This window comes from Brassica oleracea, chromosome C1 (assembly GCF_000695525.1).
Source record: "Brassica oleracea var. oleracea cultivar TO1000 chromosome C1, BOL, whole genome shotgun sequence".
Taxonomy (NCBI): Eukaryota; Viridiplantae; Streptophyta; class Magnoliopsida; order Brassicales; family Brassicaceae; genus Brassica; species Brassica oleracea.
The window spans coordinates 7,755,570-7,775,061 of NC_027748.1; the positions used below are offsets into that span (position 1 = coordinate 7,755,570).

The window sequence follows — 19,492 nt, forward strand, 5'->3', positions numbered from 1 at the left end:
ACAGGTGATTGTTTTTATTTTTACGCACATAAATATTTTTACATGATTAATTGTATAATATTAATATATACTTTTTTATAACTGTTTAGTATAAAATTTTAAAATATTAATTGAAAAGTATTATATTAAATTAATATCACAATATTAATACAAAATTGTACATGAGTTTAATTATAATTACAAAATTGATTAGATATATTAAAGGTTTGTTTTAGTTAAAATGAAATATAAATAAACACGAAATTAAATAAATATAATTTGAGTAAAAAATGAAATGTACATATATGTTATAAATAAACACAAAATTAATTAAATATTGAAAATATTGATTTTAATGCAAAAATAAATATATATTTATATTGTAAATAAAAAGATATGAACGATTTTATTCAGATATGATTTCAGAGAATATATATGAATATCTAATTAATTTGTTTGTCAAAAAAAGTTCAAATATTTATAGGAAAAGAATCATTTAATTAACTTTGGTCCAAAATAAAAATATCACACATGGATTGAGTTAATAGTATAGATATTTTCAGTACAGGTGTTAAAGTATGATTGGTTATAAGCTTTGCCAAGTGTATACGCTTGATATTTCTATTTTCGCCCTCTGATTACCAAAAAGAAAATCCCACAAGGAGCGGAGTCAAATCTTCCTTCCTTCCTTCCTCCTCGTCTCTCTCTCTCTCGCTCGCTCTAGGGTGGGTTTCGTTTTGGGCGTTTCTTTCTCTGGAAGCGTGCATCTGCTTGAGGAAAGTATCGATCTTGACTTTGTGTCAATCCCCCAATTGAGGTCCCGTCGTTCGTTTTTCTCCTCATTGCTCTGTGGGTTCTGCGCATGTTTTAGACTTTTAAGGTAAGCATCGATCCTTTTTCTTCTGTTCATCCGAGTATACGCTTCTCTTCTTCATTGGTCTCACCTCCACATGCAATTGTTCCATTTGGCTTGGGAATGATCTTCTCGTTGTTTACTGCATTGTCTTTTCTCGAAATTGGACTTTTCTTCCTCATCCAGTTGATTTCAGTTCTTGTTAAGAGGTTTACCACAATTCTAATCTCTTTAACAGTCAAAAAGATCATCGCTTTCTGCGTACCAATGGATGGACCGTTGCCTGTGAAGGTTCCTGGCAACCAGGGCGATGATGCTACGTCTGTCTCTTGGTATCTTTCAAGGCGAGAAATCGAAACTAACTCACCGTCAAGACGAGATGGTATGGGTTTGAAAATGGAGATTCGCCTACGCAAGTCTTACTGTACCTTCTTGAAAAATCTCGGTGTGAGATTGAAAGTGTATGTTTCTTCTCTCCTTACCTCCATTTGTTATGCTACCTTAGTTTCTATCTCCCTTATTAAGATTCACCATCTTGAGTTAAGAAAATGTAATCCTTTTGACATGAATGTAGGCTTTGGTGTAGATGTTAGAAATTCTATAGTTTGGTTTGGTGCTATCGTATAGGGGAATCGATACTCTTTTGTTACTTTAGTTTAGTATAGCATTGCTTTTATACACTAAAGCTGCTAGTGACATAAGCTTACTCGGTTTGTGGTTCCTTGGATGAATGTGGCTGATATTAATAATCTCTCAACGCAGTCCCCAGATAACAATAGCCACTGCTATTGTATTCTGTCACCGCTTCTTCCTTCGTCAGTCACACGCTAAGAATGACAGATGGGTGAGTTTAGTTTGACGTTAACAGAATGGTATTTATTTTGTCTCTCATCTTTTTAGCGAATCTGTGAGTCTATAGATCGCTGTGTCATTTTTCGGCTAGCTCTAGACAAAGTGTACTAGTTGATTGATCATATGAGTCTACCTCAAAAGAAATGCCGTATGGGATATAGATCAAGCTCTGTTTTGTCGTTTTGGATAGAAAGAACAACTACATTTGTACTTATGCCTTTTGCTTTGTTACACCTTCTCTGCAGACAATTGCAACAGCATGCATGTTCCTTGCTGGGAAGGCCGAGGAAACTCCACGGGTTTTACAAGACGTTGCTATTGTCTCTTATGAGATAATACACAAGAAGGATGTTCCTCCTGCCCAGAGAAAGGTTTCTATATGCTTCCAATCCTAAACCCCCTCCTTGTCCCTTTTCCCTTTGTTTTTTTACTTTCAATGGTTTCTCTTTCTATTGCATATAAGTGTTATTCCACTTTTGCAGGAAGTATGTGAGCAACAGAAAAAGTGTGTGTTAAGCGCAGAGGAGCTAGTTCTTTCTACGTTAAACTTCGATCTCAGTGTTGGTCACCCTTACGAACCTCTGATAGACGCAATTAAGAAGTATAAGGTTGAAGAGGTTAAGTCCCAGTTTCCTCAAGTTGCATGGAGTTTTGTCAACGATTGGTAATGCTATATAGACCTTGTGTTTCTTCTTCTTCTTCTTTATTTAATTTACAAGTCATTTTGCAGTTACGGGACGACACTCTGCCTGCAATATAAGCCTCGTCAAATAGCAGCAGGTGCTTTTTTCCTTGCTGCTGAGCACCTAACAGTGGACTTACAATCATACGGAGAGGGCTTGTTTCAAGAGTTTGATACCACACCTGGTCAACTAGAGGGTATGTGCTAATCTTTTTGACTTTGATGCCTCTCTAGACTTTGTTGCTTCGGTTTATTTTATCATTTTTTTTCTGTTTTCAGATATCCGTGGCCAGATGCTTGAGCTTTATGAGAAAAAGCATGTTTCTACAACCCAAGGAAGCATAGTCGAAAGAAGCAACGGTGGAGAGATGGTGCATCAACCTGTCTCAAAAGAAGTGGCTTCCACAGATAAATGTCCAAGTTCTGATACTGGAGGAGGAGGCCCATCCAAAGTCAATCTAAGCCAGAGCAATGATCAGATAGTGGACGATGATGTGTCTAGGCCTGAAGGAATTGAAAAGGACAACTCAAAAATAGAAGCTGGAGAGAATCCAAACGGCCATTCTATTGATGAAGACTCGCAACTGCGTGCAGAGGAGGTCAAGGATAAAGGAGAGAAAGATAAAAAGTCAGATGAAGGTATAAAGAAAATGGATTTGTCTGAAAGAGGAGCAGAAGATGTGGAGGAGCTGCGTGATGAAGATGACAAAACAGTGGAGATGGGAAGTCAAAGCTCTCTAATAGCAACACAAGTGTAGAACACAGTGAGATTATCCTAGATGCTCAGGTGCTCATGTTGAATTGATGGCTGGTGTTTCTCTGATGAATTGACAAAGGTTTGACGGAGATGGTCGTTGAAGATGGTGTGAAGTAGTGGTATTAGATTTTTTTTCTTTTAGTTAGAAGCTTTGGAAGAACGGTGTTGGGCATTAAGAAGAGCTTTTAGGTAGGTGAGTTTTGAAGAATTTATGTTTTCACCAAAACAACTAGATGGTTTAGTTTCAAGATTCCTTGAGAATTGTCAATATAATGTGTAATACGACAGTGTTCTCTAACTTCTTACAGTTACTATGAAATTAGATTTGGATGATGGCTCATAGTAGATTTGATAGATTTTATGAGGAGAAAAAGATATCGTCACCGATTCTTTGAGATCTTTTATTCCCTTGATTAACGCAATTAACGATATTCATCTACTAAGTTTAGAAACTTCTCCACTCTCTTGCAAATATTTGTATACAGTAGATGATCTCAGATTCGAATATGATTTGTATTTCCTTTTTTCCCTTTAGCTCGAATAGATTGTTTGGTCACTTCTCAAAAGTCTTACTTGCAAGTTTTTATTGAATCCTTTTTTTTTCTTAAGAAAATTGATTTATATGCAGAAATCTCTTTAAATTGCAAAAACTTCAAATAGTATAGAATTAATTTTTAATGCAATATCTATTTTTGGTTTTTATTCGTTTTTTGTTTTGTTTTTGTATACCATATTTAAAGGTTAACAAATAAATATAAAAATAGAAATAATTACATTTATGTTTCAGAACAAACAAAATACAGCGAGGACTCTAATAATACTTCCTTTGAAATCAATGTTTTAAAGGAAAGAAAAAAATAATAACTATGAGAATGAGGGAATACTGAATATATGATGTAGGGCTGTGATTTGTTTACTCTTTCGCTGACTAGACTTTTTTTTTATTTTTTGGTAAAAGAAAATAAAACGAATACAACTTGTTTGACCAAAAAAAAAACGAATACAACTTCTCTCAAAACAAGTTTTTTTTTTTTTTTTTTTTTTTTTTTTTTGGGAAGAGTAAAGAATACGCTTTGCGTTGGAGATGTAACTGTAACAAGGATAAAATATATAAATATACCAACCAAAAATATTTCAGTTTTCATCTTCTTTCTCTCCCTTACAGTTTTTCCTCTCTTAAGGTATGATGATGAAACTCGCCTACACGAAACCTATTTGTCTCTCGCTTTGGTCCTTCTACTACTTCCGGGAAGCTTAAAAATCTTACAAAACCCTAATCCGATTCGTCAGTATATTAATTAGTCTGTTTAACTTCTAGGTCACAACATTGAAGTCGATAGATGATGTTTTTTTCATTTGACTTACTTCATTACTAAGTTTTGACATAAAACCTATTTCATTGACTCTCCTCTGAGTTCGTTTTTCTCTATAGGTGCTAAAACGTTTCCATCGAACAACATGGAATGTAACAAGGATGAAGCTAAAAGGGCAATGGATATTGCTGAGAAGAAACTCTCCGAGAAAGATTACGTTGGAGCCAAGAAATTTGTTACCAAGGCTCAAAACCTATACCCTCACCTTGATGGCTTGAATCAAGTGTCTATGATGATCCATGTTTACATCACAGCAGCCAACAAGATCATCAACGGAGGAAAAGAATCTGACTTGTATGGAGTTATTGGTGTGGATCCATTGGCTGATGATGAAGCTCTGAAGAAACAGTACAAGAAGTTGGCTCTTTTGCTTCATCCTGATAAGAACAAGTGTAAAGGTGCAGAAGATGCGTTTAAGTTGGTTTCGAATGCTTGGTCTCTGTTGTCTGACAAGGCTAAGAGAGCTGCTTATGATCAGAGGATCAGGAAGTCAAATACTGGAATGCAGAAACCACCTTCACCAAGCCAACACAACAGGCCTCCAGGTTCTTCTAACGTGTATCAAAGTGCTGGATACGGTGTGGATCCAAATGGTAAACCTACAAGTAACCAGCCTGCAAGTGGAACGCAGAGACCACCACCATATGCACCCAAGCCAAACTATTCTAACGTGAATCAAAGTGCTGGATATGGTGTGCATCCAAATGCTAACAACCAGCCTGCAAGTGGACCACCAACGTATGCACCCAAGCCAGCTTCTTCTAGTGGTAATCCAAATGCTAGTAGAAACGGTGTGCCTCCAAATGGTAACACTAGAAGTAATCATCCTGCAAGTGGGCCGCAGAAGCCACCGAGTCCACACAAGCCAACTTCTTCTAACGTGAATCAAAATGCTAAGGCTACAAGTAATAAGGCTGCTCCTGGTCCTGCTCCTACTTATGCTCCTGGTCCTGTTTCTGCTCCTGCTCCTACTTATGCTTCTGGTCCTACTCCTGCTCCTACTTGTGCTCCTGGTCATGTGCCTGCTCCTAGGCCTGTGAATTCATCAAAACAGATGTTTTGGACAATGTGCAATGGGTGCAAGACACGAAGCGAGTGTCGGAAGGATCTTTATCTAAACAAGACCATGCGTTGTCAAAACTGTGGACAGAGTTACACTGCAACCGAGCGAAATCCATGGGACCATTATGTGAGGCAATTGAACAAGGCATTATCTATGATTCGACTACGACAATGGAGTAGTAGTGCTCATCAAAATCAAGCAGCGAACAAAAACACAAACGGAGGAGCTTATTCTTCTTCTGTTGGTGCAACCAAGAAAAATCATCCATGGGAAAGCCATGTGAGTCAAATCAACCACACACTGTCTCTTGTTGTGCTGCGACAAGCACATTGGAATGCACAAAATCAAGCAGCAAACACCAACAACGGAGGTTCTACTTCTGGCACAAGTTCCTCCTCCTCCTCATACGTTGGTGCAATTCCAGAGGAGAAGTTTGCTTTGCAGCAAGTTTTCTCTACATTTTCTTCAATTCTACAACTACAACAACAATGGAGTGCAGCAGAAAAGAACAATGGGACGACTCCATCTGTTAGTGCAACCGGGGGGAAAGGTCCACATGCAAGTTTTGTGAGGCCGAGCGTCAACCTCTCATCATCTCCTCAACAACAACAACAATGTGGTGCCCAAAACACAAGTAGTGGTACTTATTATCCTTCATCTTCTTCAGCGGGAGGTTCTCCACCATCTGTTAGTGCCACCACGAAAACTCCACCGGGAAGTTTTGTGTCTCCAGGGGTCAACCACTCATCGTCTCCTCAACAACAACAATGGGGTGGTGGTACTTATTATCCTTCATCTTCTGGTAGTGTCCACCACAAGTGTTCAGTGTCAGTATCTTCTAGTAGCGGAAATGCCGCAAGTCAAGCACAAGAAAGATGTAAAAGAGGACTTGAGGTGGATTCACAAGAAACGATTGCTGCTATAGAGAGTTTTTTCAAGAAGCCGAGGAAAGATGTGGTTTAATAATACAAGTAAAAGAGTTAATTACCAAGTTGCAGAGTCCTACTTTATATCATTTCAAGGATTATTTATGATAATGTTATGAATCTTTTTCATCTCTATGCTAAAATATTGTAGAGAAAGTTTCTACTTTCATGGTTAATGAGTTATCAATTACATTTGTTCCTATTTTGTCATATATTTCTGAGCTCATTTTGGCCAAGTACAGTGTGTTCGTATCTACTGGGAAAACTTGTTTCTCTATTCTGATAATAGCTGCTGATCACTACTGGTTGAAGGATAAGAAATCTGGTCTGGAACTGTGTTGTTGTCCATACTGTCGGAAACATCTCAAGAGTTTTTATATATATAGCAGCTCTGAGAGTCCATTACTCCGTCAGCTTATGTGGGTCAGTTTGCTCAGTTGCTTCTCAGAAGGGATGTTTAGTAAGTATCATTATTGGGGGTTCTTAGGGTGTAGTTCTTAACGGAATATAAGAACCCGTATCTTAACTTTTAACTAAAAATGTTTTAAGAATAAAAAAGTTAAGAACTGATTCTTAAAACTCTTATTTAAGAGCCGGTTCTTAGATTTTTTAGTTAAAATTTAAGAGACGGGTTCTTATATTCCGTTAAAAATTTCACCTTAAGAACCACCCAATAATCATGCTTTTAGATCTGTGACAGAATATGGTTAAAGAAACAGAAAAAAAAATGTGTTGGGCCGGGCCTAAATATATATATAAGAAACAAACATCCAGAGGGTGTGAGAAATAAATGGAGAAACCTAGAGACAGTGTGTGAGAAGAAAAGCGCGGGGAAAGGAAGAGAGGGAAAAATAAGTAATAATCCCTCGAATGTCTAACCGTTTAACGTTTATCCAGTGTTTTGAAATCCGATCCGGATCCGCGGTTGAACCGGTAAACCCGGTAATCCAAAAAAAAATTGGTTTGAATTTTTCACAAAACCCAATATTTAGAAACCCGGTGATTCAGAAAAAACCCACTAAAACCCGAATCTGATACCGGTTGAACCAATAAATAACTTTCATATTTTTTTAGTTTTTAATTATGTTTTATATTATAAATTTCCAATTAATAAGTTAGGTGCTAACAAAAAAAAAGAAGTTTGTGATTTTTAGATTTTGACGAAGATTTCACTATACCACCCGAAGAAAATGAAGTGAACGATGGTAGAGAGATCCGAACTTAGTTGATATGACTTGGTGTTAGTTTATTTCCGTTATTGACAATTTATTACAGTGATTTTTTAATTTTGGTTTATTTTGGATTTGAAGTTTAATTTGTTATTCACATTAGACATTTAAATATTTATGAATTTTATGTCTTGATTTTTTTAGATGTCATAACTCGTACCTTGTTACATAAAATTTTAGGGAAAATGACATATTCCTATATGAATTAATTGTTCCCGGTTTTTTCACACACGAACTTTTAAGCCAAGGCAAAAACTACATGAACAGCGGGAAAAAAGCTTATTCCTCTATAAACTACTTGTTCCTGGTTTTTTCACACATAAACTTTTAATCCATACCAAAAACCACATGAACAACTCTATTTTTTGAATTACATACACAAACTATCGATTTTAAACTAATTTCCCTGAAACCGTAAACAGTGTTATTTAAACGTTAACTTGATTTATGACAGGTGGAGAACCAATTTATTCTTTTTCTTCTTTTTTAGTCAACTGCTTTTATTCTTCAGAAATCGTTTTACTTTTCGTCATCGATTGGGGATAAAATTTAATATTCTGGAGACGAATAAAACGTTTTACATGACACATAAAGAAAGGAGAGCAGTAACTACAAGCTTACCAATCTCCATGTATTGCCACAAGGAACTATAAAATCGGTGCAGTATCTCCAATTGATGATGAAAAATAAAACGATTTACGAAGAAAATGAGCAATTGACAAAAAAAAAGAAAAATAATAAAACGACGTAGTATTTTTTTTATCAACTCAAATTAAACCGGTTCTCCATCTGTTATAAACCAAGTTAACTTTTAAATAACACGTACCATTTTAGGGGAATTAGTTTAAAATCAATAGTTTGTGTATGTAATTAAAAAAAATAGAGTTGTTCATGTTGTTTTTGGCATGATTTAAAAGTTCATGTGTGAAAAAACCAGGAACAACTAGTTCACAAGAGAATAAGCAATTTTCTGTTGTTCATGTGGTTTTTGGCATGACTTCAAAGTTTGTGTGTGAAAAAACCGGGAACAATTTGTCCGCAGGGGAATAAACCATTTTCCCTAGAATTTTAAATTGTCTAAACTATTTTTTCTTTATTTGATAAGTCAAATGAAAATAAAAAATATAAAATTTTTTTATTAAAAACTAAAGTTAAGTATTTTCTAAATGTTTTTAACATAAAAGATATATACATATCTAAACTATTATTTTATGCTTTAAAAATATTTAGAAAATATTAAACTTTAGTTTCTATATTTTTATTTTTTAGCTAATATATATTATATAATAAAATTAATTCATTTATTAACTTGCAGTTCACTCGCGGTCGATCCAGTGATCTAGCAATCCAGTAAGTCTGCGGTTCAGTGTCTGGGTCGAACTTAAAAACATTGTGTTTACCCCAATTATTTTTACTAAATTGGAATTAATCTCCTAAACGTTTGAGTTACCCCAATTAATTCTTATTTTTATTTATTTGGGAAGAGTGAAGAAGACGCTTCGCTTGAGGAGATGTAATTGTAAAAGAGGAAATTCTAATATAAATATCAATCAAACTCTTCATACTTTTCAGTTTTCTATCTTCACAGCTTTTCCCGTCTTATTAGGTATGAAACTCTGTCTTCTAAAATAACAACTAAACACCTCTTTGTCTCGCTTCGGTCCTTCTACTACTTCTGAGAAAATTACTTAATTAATTAATTAATTTTTTTCTTACAAAAATCTAATAAGTAATATCATTCGCCAGTATAACTCTGTTTCATTTCTAGGTTGAATCATCGAAGTCGATAGATGATGTTTCATTGACTTACTCCATTGCTGGTTTGTGATCTAAACCCTATTTCGTTTACTCCTCTCTGTTTTTGTTTTTCTTTTTCTTTTTCCAGCGAACAAAAACTAAAAGTAACAGACTGCTCAAACGACATGGAGTGTAACAAGGTATTAGAGTAAAGGCCCAAGTGAGTGAAGACAAGCCCAAGGTCCATGTAACTAGGGTTCCTTGGTACGAAGAGTTCATATAAATATAACTATAATGGTCTTGTGCAGGGCAACCAAGGTTGCGTTCCTAGCAGCCAAACCTTCATCTTTGATTATCAATAAACAATATATTTGTGTTTGGTGACAATTTCAAAGCTTCTTCCTTTCTTATAAAGCATCTAAATAAAGGTTTGGCTGCTAGAAACGCAGCCTGCACTAGAACATTATAGTTATATTTATATGAACTAGGAACCCTAGTTACATGGACTTTGGGCTTGTCTTCATTCACTTGGGCCTTTACTCTAATACAAGGATGAAGCTAAAAGGGCAATGGACATTGCTGAGAAGAAACTTTCGGAGAATGATTACGTTGGAGCCAAGAAATTTCTCACCAAGGCTCAAAACCTATGCCCTCACATTGATGGCTTGAGTCAAGTGTCGATGATGATCCATGTTTACATCACAGCAGCCAACAAGATCATCAACGGAGGAAAAGAATCTGACTTGTATGGAGTTATTGGTGTGGATCCATTGGCTGATGATGAACCTCTGAAGAAACAGTACAAGAAGTTGGCTCTTTTGCTTCATCCTGATAAGAACAAGTTTAGAGGTGCAGAAGGTGCGTTTAAGTTGGTTTCGAATGCTTGGTCTGTGTTATCTGACAAGACTAAGAGAAGTGCTTATGATCAGATGAGGAAGTTGAGTACCGGGATGCAGAAGCCACCTGCACCAAGCCAACCCAACAAGCCTCCAGGTTCTTCCAAATGGTAAAGCTAGAAGTGAGCCGCAGAGACCAACGCATGCACCCAAGCCAGCTTCTTCTAGTTCCAATAGACATCGTGTGGATCCAAATTTTTAAGCTAGAAGTAAACAGCCTGCAAGTGGGCCACAGAAGCCACCTAATCCACACAAGCCAGCTTCTTCTAGTGCCAATCAAAGTGCTAGAGACGGTGTGCATCCAAGTGCTAACACTAGAAGTAATAAGCCTGCTCTTGGTCCTGTGCGCGCCTGTGAATTCATCAAATTTGAAGAAACACAGCATGTTTTGGACAATGTGCAATGGGTGCGACACAGGAAGCGAGTGTTGGAGGGATCTTTATCTTAACAAGACCATCTATTGTCAAAGCTGTGGACATGCTTACATTGCAACCGAGCAAAATCCATGGGACCGTTATGTGACGTACTTACACGTAGCATTATCTCTTCTTCAACAACAATGGATTAGTGCTCATCAAAATCAAGCAACGAAGAAAAACACAAACGGAGCTGCTTCTTCTTCTTCTTCTTCCTCATTTGATCTTTATATGAATCAACTCAACTACACAGTCTCTCTACTTAAACAGCAACAAGCACGGTGGAGTGCTAAAAATCAAGCAGCAAACAACAACAACAACACCAGCAGAGCTTCTCCACCTGGGACAAGTTCCTCCTCCCCGTACATTGGTGCAACTCCACAAGAGAAGTTTGCTTTGCAGCAACTATACTTGTCATTTTCTCATCTTCTAAAGCTACAACAACAATGGAGTCCGCAAACAACAAGTAGTGGTGGTACTTACTATCCTTCATCTTATTCTGGCGGAAATACCGCAAATCAAGCACAAGAAAGATGTAAAAGAGGACGTGAGGAGGAGGATTCACAAGAAACGATTGCTGCTATTGAGATGGCTTTCAAGAAGCTGAGGAAAGATCATGTCAAGAGCTCATTATCTATGAATCTTTTTTCGTCTTTTTTATGATAATGTTATGAATCTCTTTTCATCTTTATTCTAACGTTTATGTTTGTGTTGTAGAGAGAAGAGAGTATTCTTTATTGTCTACATTTTCTCTTCTGCTAATCTTTTCTTATTAGACTTGGATACCTTTTACAACAATACACATAGGCCTGGGCAAAATAACCGGAACCAAAAAACCGAACCGAAATACCCGAAACCGGAACCGGACCAATATCCTCAAATATCCGAACGGTTCCTGTATTTTTATATCCGAAATAACCGAACCGAACAGGAACCGAACCAAAAACCGAACGGATACCCGAATATATAAAAATATTAATTATATATACATATAACATCATTAAATATATATTTTTAATTTAAAATTCTATTAAAAGTATCTGAAAATAGTTGAAGATAACTAAATTATTATAAAGTATCCAAACTACCCGAAAGTATCCGAAACTATCCAGATAGTTTTATCTGGAATATCCAAAGTAATCTGAAATATCCAAAATTTTTATCTAAAATCATCCTAATTATTTGATATTTTACCCTAAATAACTGATATTTTATCCAAATTATCCGAACTATCCGAACTGTCCGAACCCGAACCAGATCCAAATGAGAACCGAACTTTTTCCGGATATTTTCCGGTTCCTACATTTACTATCCGAACCGAACCGAACCCGAAACTATCTGAACCGAACCGAACCAAAAATAGGTCAAGTACTAAATGGATCCTCTAGCTCCTATCCAAACTATCCGAAACCCGAAATACCCGAACCGAACCGAACCGATACCCGAAATGCCCAGGCCTAAATACACACATGCATACTTATAGTAGTCTCTTACTAACTACTACACTTGCACTCCAACTACTACAACTTAGCCTTAACTCTACCAACAACTCTTACCAACTCAAACAACAATTCTTGACTAGGTAGACATTAACCAACACTTCATACATTTGTTGGCTTAACTAAACTAACTAGACTTTATTCTTATTGTTCTTGTTGTAACTTCTAGTTACAGCCAAGTCTCTTCCTCGACTTCTTGTTGTTGTCGTTGGCTTTACTTCTTTTTCTTCCCCTGTTGCTTGCGCTCCAAGCTTCTTCTTCATTCTTTTTCTTCTTCTTTCATTCCTTTGTAGCTTCTTCTAAGCTACTCTTCTTTTTCTGTTGGAGATTCTAATCAAGGTTCAATCTCAACACAAATACAAGAAGAAAAGGTGGAGACATCATCTCTTGCAAGTGCGAAACTGGAGAAGGTTGTTTCCTAAACATAAGGAACACTCATTTGACTGAAACAAAAGCTTAAAAATAAATAAAAGAACAAAACGTCGGTTCTGTTATGGTTCATACTTTCGGTTTGGGATGATGGTTCTGATTGCTTCATTCGGTTTGGTATTTATGATCCATCATTGATCATCACTGGTTGAAGGATAAGAAACAACACCATATAGCAGCCACGAGTCTACTGCTCCTTCAGCCTATGTGGCTCAGTTGCTTCTGAGAAGGAATGTTTAGCATTTTAAATCTGTGAGAGAATATGGTGAAGGTATCTTTTTAAAATCCAAGAATCACTGTGACAAAAAAAAAATGTATTGGGCCGGGCCTGAATACATATTATAAGAAACAAACATCCAGAGGGTGGGTGTGACTGTGAGAAAATAAATCGAGAATCCTAGAGAATGCGGGAAAGAGAAAAACAAAAGCGCGGGAAAGGAAGAGAGGGAAAAAAATAACTAATAGTTTCACTTTCAACCCCTCAAATCTCAGAACGTTTGACGTTTACCCCAATTACTTTTACGAAATCAGAATCAATCTCCTAATCAGCTGTCATTATAATCTGAGGCGCTTCGTTGCTCTTCTTCTTTCTTCTTCCGTTTCTCGCTTCTCTGGGTTTAATAATCTCTTTAGAAAAAATCGAATCTTGCAGCAAACTGAAACGGTCAAATAAAAAAGTTAAGGACTCCATCAGAATCTGTCTTCCTACTTATCGGTAAGATGTGATTTTGCTTCTCAAAGATTCTTCTTTTCTTAGTTTAAAGTGAAAAGATTCTTCTTTTCTTTATGGGTTTTGTGTATTGTTGCTACTCTCTTATACTCTCAGCTTCAAAATCTGTTTTTTCAACACTTTGTGATATTCTCTCTTGCGCTTAGATACACAGTACCTTCAGAACTCTTGGGTAAGTAAGGACTAAGAGATGTTCATTCGACTTAACTGATTTGCATGTATGGTTTTCTGTAGAGACAGGTGAGAGAAATAATAGTTCTGAAGGTTCTGTCTGAAGATTCTCTGTTTTAAAGAGACATGGAGTGCAACAAGGATGAAGCCATAAGGGCAATGGACATCGCCAAGAGGAAAGTTACAGAAAATGACTACACCGGGGCGAAAACATTTGCTGTCAAGGCTCAGAATCTGTACCCTGAGCTCGACGGTTTGAAGCAAGTGTTGATGTTGATAGATGTGTATATCTCGGCAGGAAACAAGATTAATGGAGGGGAGCCTGATTGGTATGGAGTTCTTGGTGTGGATCCTTTGGCTGATGATGGAGTTGTGAAGAAGCAGTACAGGAAGCTGGCACTTTTGCTTCATCCTGATAAAAACAAGTGTGAAGGAGCAGAAGGTGCGTTTAAGTTGATTTTGGAAGCTTGGTCTCTGCTGTCTGATAAGGTTAAGAGGATTGCTTTTGATCAGAAGAGGAGGGTGGTGATGGTGAAAGAAGTTAAACCGAGAAAGAGTCGGAAGCAGAAACAAGAACCAAAGGAGCCGAAGCAAGCTACAAAAAGGCAGAAGCAGCAAGCAAAGGAGCCGAAACAACCGGCAAAAAAGCAGAAGCAACCACCAAAGGAGCCGAAGCAGCCCAAACAACCAGCAAAGCAGCAGAAGCAACCAGCAAAGCAGCAGGAGCAGCCAACAAACCAACAGGAGCAACCACAGCAGCAGCAGCAGCAACCACCGAAGGAGCCCAAACAAGAGGCAAATCAGCAGCAGCAATCACCAATGCAGCCCAAACAAGAAGCAAATGAGCAGAATGAACCACCAAAACAGCCTAGACAACCTGCAAACCAGCAGGAGCAACGACCAAAGCAGCCCAAACAAGAGGCAAATGAGGAGCAGCAATCACCAATGCAGCCCAAACAAGAAGCAAATGAGCAGAATGAACCACCAAAACAGCCTAGACAACCTGCAAACCAGCAGGAGCAACGACCAAAGCAGCCCAAACAAGAGGCAAATGAGGAGCAGCAATCACCAATGCAGCCAAAACAAGAAGCAAATGGGCAGCAGGAACCACCTAAACAGCCCAAACAACCACCGCTGCCTAAACAACCTGCAAACCAGCAGGAACAACGACCAAACCAGCAGAAACAACAACCGAGCCCACAGAAACAACAACAACGACAGCCAAGTTCTAAGGCCTCTCGAAACGGTAGAGGTCGAAGCAACAAGCCCACATCAAAAGTCAGTACCTTTTGGACAAAGTGCAACATATGCGAGACGCAACACGAGTATATAAGGGTCTACTATCTTAACAAGAAAGTGATTTGTCGAAGCTGCCATGGGTCTTTTAAAGCAACTGAGATAGATAAAACACAGCAAGCAACAAAAGATGCTTCTTGTGGGAGAGATTCTTTGTCAAGAAAGGCCAGTTCAAACGTGGCAAATCAAGCAGAGGAAAGAGTAGTGGTTGAGGAGTCAGAAGACAAGGATGAAGAAGCTGCTAGAGAGATTACAAACTCTGATTTCAAAGTAGAAGAGAGGGCTCGTAAGAAGCTGAAGACAAATGGGTCTTGCAGAGGCAAGTAGTGGGTGGATCAAAGGTGTGATGTTTAGGAGTTGAACAATGAAATGACTTTTAGGGATTCCTTAGCGATCCTATCTCTTATCGCGCTATTATATATGAATGTTTTGCATCTAAACTAGGAAAAGTACACACTGGAAGTCTGGAACAAGGGAAGCTCTTCTTCTAACATATTTAATGTGAAATGTCCAATCTTTTTTGTTTTGTTTGTTAAAAAAGTGTGCTTTGTACAAATTTGGGACATAACAAGTCATTGTCAAGTTCCAAAATAGTCTAATTTGATTATTCTGATTCAATTAATTGAATCCAACAATGATTTCATTGCCTATGCATTGGTTTTATCTGAATTGAATATTTTCAGATTATTAATCAACCAAAGTAGGTCAACGTAAATGGTCACGTTTCCAATTAAAAAAGAACAAAAATGGTAAAATCTTAATTTACACTTACTGCATTTCCTTTTTCGTCCCTTAATTATCAAAAGGTTTGACTTTTCCCCCAAATGTTTTTAACCAAAAGGAATCATAACAAAATCACTTGTATGTCGGGGGGGGATATTTGTTGAAAATCCTCTTCTTTTTGCCCTTTTCTCCTTATTCTCTCGTTCTCTCTCTAGGGTTAGGGGATCGACGAACGCAGCTGTTCTACGCGTTAGCTCCCGATCGAAGAATCGATTAACCTGGTACGTTAACATCGAATCCAATTTCATCTTCCTCGATTAGGTTTTTGGTTCTCTTGCGATCGTGTGCATCTCTCGGATCTGGTTTTACGTTTTTCCTGCTTCCTGAAACTTGCCCAGTTAATTTTTATCGAAATAGTTTCGTAAATTTGGGGTTTTTGTTCGGATCTCTCTGTGAAGAATTGAAATTTGCATGGCGAATTGATTGAATCTCTCAATTTTCTTATTCAATTACAACTCTTTGACGCAGAGATTAAATAGCAATTACAATTGGTTTTTTGGTAGATTTGAGTTTTGAGAAAGATAGCAATGGCTGGAGTATTAGGTGGGGAATGTTCATACAACGAGAGTGGCGTTTCATCACATTCCAGGAATCCCAATGAGAACCAGGACGAGGTTTCCCGCTGGTATTTTGGACGGAAAGAGATAGAGGAAAACTCGCCCTCGAGGTTGGATAAGATTGACTTGAAGAAGGAAACATACCTCCGCAAGTCTTACTGTACGTTTCTGCAGGACTTGGGCATGAAATTGAAAGTGTAAGTATAACCTTCATTCTCCCCCTAGATTTTGTAAATTCTTGCGAGCTTGATCTAGGACATGATTGTTCCTTTAATCACGACATTTGCTTTTACTTTGCTTTCAGATTCTAGTGATTCCTTTACATATAGGTTTTGTAGGATCTTATAGAATTTGGTTTGGTAGAGGTCTTTTAGGACATGAATAAATACTGTTGGAGTTATAGTAAAGGTGAAATTGGTGGGTTCTCCTTGTGTGATATATTCTAACAGTCCTTTAATGGCTCTGCAAAAATCAGTTTATATTGCTGTACAATATACGTAATGTTAATCGTTCTCCATGTATAGTTTCATCTGCACTGTTAGCTTTCCGACTGATATAGTTTTCTCTTAACAGTCCTCAGATTACGATAGCTACATCAATAATATTCTGCCATCGATTCTTCATTCGCCAGTCACATGCGAGGAATGACAGACGGGTGAGTATATATTCTTTTTGCACGTTACCTAGTTGAATGCTTTAGAGATATGGGCCTACTCTTTCTTTGTTGTTCGAGTCAATCTGCTGCACTCTTGTTTGCGTGAATTTAGAGGTTGAAATGGCTAATTGGTGCCAGTTAATATTCTTCGTCTCCATATCTGCTAATTACCTTTGTATACATAGAGAACAAACTAGCTGATGCACTTGGTGAATTTAGACTGATTTGCTGCAAAGATATCTGTCATGATGCATATTATTTAAGAGCCTTCTTTTTGTCTACTTGGGAGTTGGGATCATTGTATATAGTTCTTTTTACTGATGTATCTTTCTATAGCAGAACAGTATTATGTATTAACATTAATGCTGATCCCTTTTCCCCTTGTTTTCCTTCATCCACACTCAGATGATTGCTACAGTATGCATGTTCCTTGCTGGAAAAGTTGAAGAAACTCCAAGGCCGTTAAAAGATGTTATTGTTGTCTCCTATGAGATAATACACAAGAAGGATCCTGTTACTGCACAGAAAATCAAGCAAAAGGTCCCAATTCTATTTAGACCTTCTCTACTCCGCTGCTTGATGTTTAGCTAGCTCAAAGTGAATGTGCTTGTTTTGCCCCGTATCTTCTATTTCCTATGACATTAGTTTTGTACTTACACCTCCAGATTGTGCTTGTTCGTTGTTTATGTACAGTCCTTCTCTGTTACTATGATCGGTGTTGGTCACTGTATCGACTAGTTCTCTTCTGTGTGCTGAACGAACTTATTCGACTATTGCAGGAAGTATATGAGCAACAGAAAGAGCTTATACTAATCGGAGAAAAGATTGTACTTTCTACATTGGGGTTTGACTTCAATGTAAATCATCCTTATAAACCTCTTGTCGAAGCAATAAAGAAATTCAAGGTCGCACAGAATGCTCTGGCCCAAGTTGCATGGAATTTTGTTAACGATGGGTACGTTAAAAGTCTGTTTACTTCAAAAGATTCAGTTAGATCTATGTGCCTTGTATTTTCGTCTTCATACAATGAAAAGATGCTTGCAGTCTGCGGACGTCACTCTGCCTGCAATTTAAGCCTCACCACATTGCGGCTGGTGCAATTTTTCTTGCTGCTAAGTTCCTTAAAGTGAAATTACCATCGGATGGAGATAAGGTTTGGTGGCAAGAATTTGATGTCACACCTCGAATACTGGAGGGTAAGAAGAGTACTATCTTTATAAAGGAATTTTATGAGAATTTTTCCACCATATCTGTTTGGCTTGCGTGTTTTTTTCTGGATATGATGCTAACAGCTACTGCTTTTTGTACGCTTCAGATGTGAGCAACCAAATGCTTGAGCTCTATGAGCAAAATAGTGTTCCTGCATCTCAAGGAAGCCAAGTCGAAAGTAGTGTAGATGGAGGATCGGCTCAACAAGTTGGTTCGAGGCCAATATCAGCACGTCCAGCTCATGAACATTCGAATTCTGACAACCCTGGGGGCTCGTCGAAAGCTACACAAAACCAGAGCAATGATAATGGGAGTGGTGAGGCAGGTAGTGTCATTACCGAGCATACAGAAACTCATCAAGCGGATCAGTCTAGAACGAAAGTTGAGGCACCTGAGAAGGACAGAACAGAGAGAATAGATGCAAATCTTCCAGATGATAGCATCCCTCTTGATAAATCTAGAAGTGTTGTTAAGTCAGGTGATGCCCCGGTGAGTCAATCGCCGAAAGATATAAAATTGCTTAGAGATAAGGTGAAGGCTAAACTAGAGGCTAAGAAGTCCCAAGGTGAGAAGACGAAGAAAAAGGATGTGATAGATGAGGATGATTTGATCGAAAGAGAACTGGAAGATGTGGAAATAGCTGTTGAAGATGCCAAAGACAACCAGAAGAAGATTGGTACAGAGCACGGCGAGATTCTTGATGGAAACAACTTGGTGGGCAACAGCGAGGAAGGTGAAATGGTAGATGATGTTTCATCAACAATGCCTAGCCGGAAGAGAAAAATGGAAAGCCCTTGTGAAAAACAGTTGGGAGAAGGAAAGAAGCAACACATAGACAACAGTGAGGATGCTGAAGGAGGTCTAAAGACAAGCGGAGGAGATAGTAGCCATAATAGTCATGGTGACCGGGAGGCAAGAAGACACTCCCAAGAGAGGTAAAGTGATTTGTTTGTTTTTGAACATTCTCATATGGGTCTCTAAGAGACAATTGGCAAACTTTTGATTCCCAGCCATGGTGTAGAACGAGCTGAGTGTATTTATAATGTTGGATTTATATTCTCCCTTATTCTTTGGTACTTGTACTACAATCATAAACCAACACTTGAGAAACTAAATCAGCTTTACATCATCCATCTGAAACCTACTATAGGCTAGGAACTGTACAGTTTTGATCGTTATTTGCATTCCCTTTGCATTATAATATATAAGGAAGAGAAGACCTCCCTGGAGATTTTTTTCCGATATATTTACACTCGTCAAATAGGAAACAGAATGGTCAATTGATTTGTCAATGTTGTGTTTTTGGTTAGAACTTTGGTACTATGGTCTAACCTTGTTCCATTTGTCTGTTGGTCATTGTTAATTTTTCATATATCGGTTATCAAGGTGACCAAACCGGT

General features: G+C 37.7%; 4 protein-coding genes across 7 annotated transcripts; all 4 read left to right on the forward strand.

Annotated features, from left to right (window-relative positions):
• The first annotated feature begins 654 nt into the window (after positions 1-654).
• LOC106305686 (cyclin-T1-2) lies at positions 655-3,465 on the forward strand. 2 transcript variants are annotated; one of them, XM_013742047.1, is made up of 8 exons: positions 655-809; positions 847-859; positions 1,071-1,293; positions 1,595-1,676; positions 1,930-2,055; positions 2,167-2,348; positions 2,415-2,563; positions 2,646-3,465. In XM_013742047.1, the coding sequence occupies exons 3-8, from the start codon at positions 1,100-1,102 to the stop codon at positions 3,122-3,124; spliced, it is 1,212 nt and encodes a 403-aa protein (XP_013597501.1). In that variant the 5' UTR covers positions 655-809; positions 847-859; positions 1,071-1,099; the 3' UTR covers positions 3,125-3,465. The 2 variants fall into 2 exon arrangements, with proteins under 2 accessions (XP_013597501.1, XP_013597494.1); XM_013742040.1 differs by having other exon boundaries at positions 655-859.
• Positions 3,466-9,968: 6,503 nt separating this feature from the next.
• LOC106330500 lies at positions 9,969-11,426 on the forward strand. The gene is made up of 2 exons (XM_013768958.1): positions 9,969-10,309; positions 10,381-11,426. Exons 1-2 carry the CDS (start codon positions 10,021-10,023, stop codon positions 11,424-11,426), a joined length of 1,335 nt encoding a protein of 444 aa, XP_013624412.1. The 5' UTR covers positions 9,969-10,020.
• Positions 11,427-13,267: 1,841 nt separating this feature from the next.
• On the forward strand, positions 13,268-15,444 carry LOC106305666 (heat shock protein DDB_G0288861). Of its 3 annotated transcripts, XM_013742032.1 has the most exons (3): positions 13,268-13,406; positions 13,656-14,316; positions 14,350-15,444. In XM_013742032.1, exons 2-3 carry the CDS (start codon positions 13,719-13,721, stop codon positions 15,213-15,215), a joined length of 1,464 nt encoding a protein of 487 aa, XP_013597486.1. In that variant the 5' UTR covers positions 13,268-13,406; positions 13,656-13,718; the 3' UTR covers positions 15,216-15,444. The 3 variants fall into 3 exon arrangements, with proteins under 3 accessions (XP_013597486.1, XP_013597471.1, XP_013597479.1); XM_013742017.1 differs by having other exon boundaries at positions 13,656-15,444; XM_013742025.1 differs by having other exon boundaries at positions 13,662-15,444.
• Positions 15,445-15,765: 321 nt separating this feature from the next.
• Positions 15,766-19,223, forward strand: LOC106305656 (cyclin-T1-4). Its single transcript, XM_013742007.1, has 7 exons — positions 15,766-15,892; positions 16,175-16,425; positions 16,802-16,883; positions 17,289-17,423; positions 17,663-17,838; positions 17,928-18,079; positions 18,199-19,223. The coding sequence occupies exons 2-7, from the start codon at positions 16,199-16,201 to the stop codon at positions 19,029-19,031; spliced, it is 1,605 nt and encodes a 534-aa protein (XP_013597461.1). The 5' UTR covers positions 15,766-15,892; positions 16,175-16,198; the 3' UTR covers positions 19,032-19,223.
• Positions 19,224-19,492: the final 269 nt, after the last annotated feature.

Coding starts and splice junctions, on each gene's coding strand:
- LOC106305686 (XM_013742040.1), top strand. CDS start 1,100: ATGGATGGACCGTTGCCTGTGAAGGTTCCTGGCAACCAGGGCGATGAT. Junction 2,056..2,166: donor TTCCTCCTGCCCAGAGAAAG/GTTTCTATATGC, acceptor CCACTTTTGCAG/GAAGTATGTGAGCAACAGAA. Junction 2,349..2,414: donor TGGAGTTTTGTCAACGATTG/GTAATGCTATAT, acceptor GTCATTTTGCAG/TTACGGGACGACACTCTGCC.
- LOC106330500 (XM_013768958.1), top strand. CDS start 10,021: ATGGACATTGCTGAGAAGAAACTTTCGGAGAATGATTACGTTGGAGCC. Junction 10,310..10,380: donor CAAGTTTAGAGGTGCAGAAG/GTGCGTTTAAGT, acceptor GCTTATGATCAG/ATGAGGAAGTTGAGTACCGG.
- LOC106305666 (XM_013742017.1), top strand. CDS start 13,719: ATGGAGTGCAACAAGGATGAAGCCATAAGGGCAATGGACATCGCCAAG.
- LOC106305656 (XM_013742007.1), top strand. CDS start 16,199: ATGGCTGGAGTATTAGGTGGGGAATGTTCATACAACGAGAGTGGCGTT. Junction 16,426..16,801: donor TTGGGCATGAAATTGAAAGT/GTAAGTATAACC, acceptor TTCTCTTAACAG/TCCTCAGATTACGATAGCTA. Junction 18,080..18,198: donor CACACCTCGAATACTGGAGG/GTAAGAAGAGTA, acceptor TGTACGCTTCAG/ATGTGAGCAACCAAATGCTT.